The sequence below is a fragment of the Monoraphidium neglectum genome (genome assembly GCF_000611645.1).
Source record: "Monoraphidium neglectum strain SAG 48.87 unplaced genomic scaffold scaffold05253, whole genome shotgun sequence".
NCBI classification, from domain to species: Eukaryota; Viridiplantae; Chlorophyta; class Chlorophyceae; order Sphaeropleales; family Selenastraceae; genus Monoraphidium; species Monoraphidium neglectum.
In genome coordinates, this window is record NW_014008377.1 from 1,259 (window position 1) to 3,408 (window position 2,150).

Below are 2,150 nucleotides of genomic sequence, written 5' to 3' on the forward strand. Positions count from 1 at the left end.
CGTGGCAAAATTGCTACTAAAGAGTTTTGCCGACCAGCACACCCAGCCCTGGCCTGCTCTATGCTCGGAGGAGACCTGCGCGGGAGACTGATCTCAGTGCTGATCGCGGTGAAGCAGGCCAAGTCGCTGAAGTGACAAGTGAACAACAAAATGTACGCTGCAGAGATTCGCTCATGTGCACGCGTCCTCACCTTGCTTTCGATGGGTCCCGGGTGGGGCAGGAAGCTACTGGATCGCAGGCGGCCCCCCGAAATGAGCAGATGCAACACCTCCACCTGGTCATCCCCCTGCATCCCTGAAACGCCGGCTGGCGTCATGCTCCATGATGACGGCCGCAGCTCTGTTCATATCTATGGGAGTGTCAGCCAACTGGTGCTGGGCGAGCGCGGCTGCAGGTGGGTTGGCTTGTCAAGTTGGGCCAAATCTGCTCCCGGCCAACTTCCCTTGCTTGTCCCCACACCTGCCGACCAGCTGCCCCCGGCCCCCGGCTGCAGTGATAGGTACTGAAAGCGCAAGGGTAACTCTGATCTGGTCGAGGCAGTCAGGCCTTTCCGACAGCACACACAAGGCAGCACACATTGCAGCAACACGCGAGAGGGGGCGTCGGCGCAAACGGGGGGCGCGGAGAGGGCAAAGGCGGCGGCAGGACGGGGGAGCGGAGAGAGAGAGCGCCTGCAACTTGTCGCGTCATCCGCGAGGGGCAGGGACCCGCTCGTATGCAGGGCTAAGAGCGCCCCGCAACTGGGCGCGCCAACCGCAGCGTCAGCGCGATGCCGAGATGTCAACGCAACAGCCACCCGCAACTGGGCGAGCCCGCCGCAGTGGTGCGCGGGGCAAGGGCGGAGCTGCAGAGGGGCGCGAGGGGACGGACCGGCCACCGCTCGCGGGCGGCCGGCTGCCACCAAATGTGCAAGCTGAAAGCGGCATGCAGCACAGCTACGCTCAACACGGCTCAACTCCGGCTGATGAAAAGGGCCGGTGGTGCAAAGAGTCTAGCTGTCCTGTTGTGGAGAGCGGGTCGTCAGTACCTATCATAACAGCGCAGCTAAAACAACAAACCCATGACATGCCGCGGCGGCCTGCCGACAGGCGCGTTGCATGCGCGCGTGCGCCCGTCGCGACACCGGCGCGCACCGGCGCCGCACGCCTGCCGGCGCCGCGCGCCTGCCTCCGCCTCTGCTGTTTAGGGAGCCAGGCGAGGCCGGGCAGGCGCGGCGGATGGGTCGCGCGTCCGACGCAGCCAAAGCCGCCTCGCGCCATAATGGGCATGGGACGACGGGCCCTTGCCCGGGCGGCAGGTTGGAGGCTCGAGGGAAGGGTGTGTACAACGGAGCGTGTGCGCAGAAGCATTGGTGATGGGGCGGCGGGCGGAGACGGATGGTGTCGCTCGCGGCCAAACGCAACGGTGCGGCTCTGCGTATTGCGTATAGACAGGTCGGGAGTGGAGGCGCACGGCGGGGGTCCGGAAAGATGGGCGGCTGCTGGCCGAGGATTTCGCGTTCTGCGCCGGCGCCGGGGACTGGGGTGCAGCGCGGCCGCACACGGGCCAGTATGCCGAGTCTTTGTTTGGTCAGTCATTTGGTGGGCGGTAGCCGGTCGGTCGGTCTGTTGATTCTGATGATCATTGGCAAGGTGATAAGAGCGGCCCGAGAAGCTGCTGCTGCTGCTGCTGCTGCTGCTGCTCTGCTGCAGCTGCTCTGCTGCAGCTGCTCTGCTGCAGCTGTTGCTGCTGCTGCGCCGCGGCCGCTTCACGGCGCCGCCTGGTCGCGCCGCTGCGCCCCCCCAAACAGTGCCGCCGCCCCCGCCGCCCCGCCGCCGCCGCCGCCGCCCCCCGGCTCCTCCGCCCTCGGCGACGCCCCCGGCCGCGGCCGCCGCCGGTGCACCAGCGTTTCCCTGCAGCTGCTCATCGGCGGCAGCCGCGGGCTGCCCATGCTCGACGGCCCCGCCAGCGCCTGCGCCGTCGCCTCGGCGATCATCGCCGCGCCGGCCGCCGCGCGGTCGCAGCTGCTTGCCGCCTCGAGGACGTCCAGTTTCTCCTCTAGCACCGCGCTGCACAGCAGCATCGCGCGGTCGAGCGACGTCTGCGCGCTCGACGTCGCACGCAGGACGGAGTCCTCAGCATCGGCGCCCTCCGTGCCCGCCGCGCCTGC

General features: G+C 68.0%; 1 protein-coding gene across 1 annotated transcript; it reads right to left on the minus strand.

The window, feature by feature from the left end:
- Positions 1–1,748: 1,748 nt before the first annotated feature.
- Positions 1,749–2,129, minus strand: MNEG_15353 (hypothetical protein; the record flags this gene model as incomplete). The annotated part of the gene is made up of 1 exon (XM_014036177.1): positions 1,749–2,129. A coding segment is annotated over one exon (381 nt), but the record flags the coding sequence as incomplete, so codon positions are not given.
- Between the last annotated feature and the right edge of the window lie 21 nt (positions 2,130–2,150).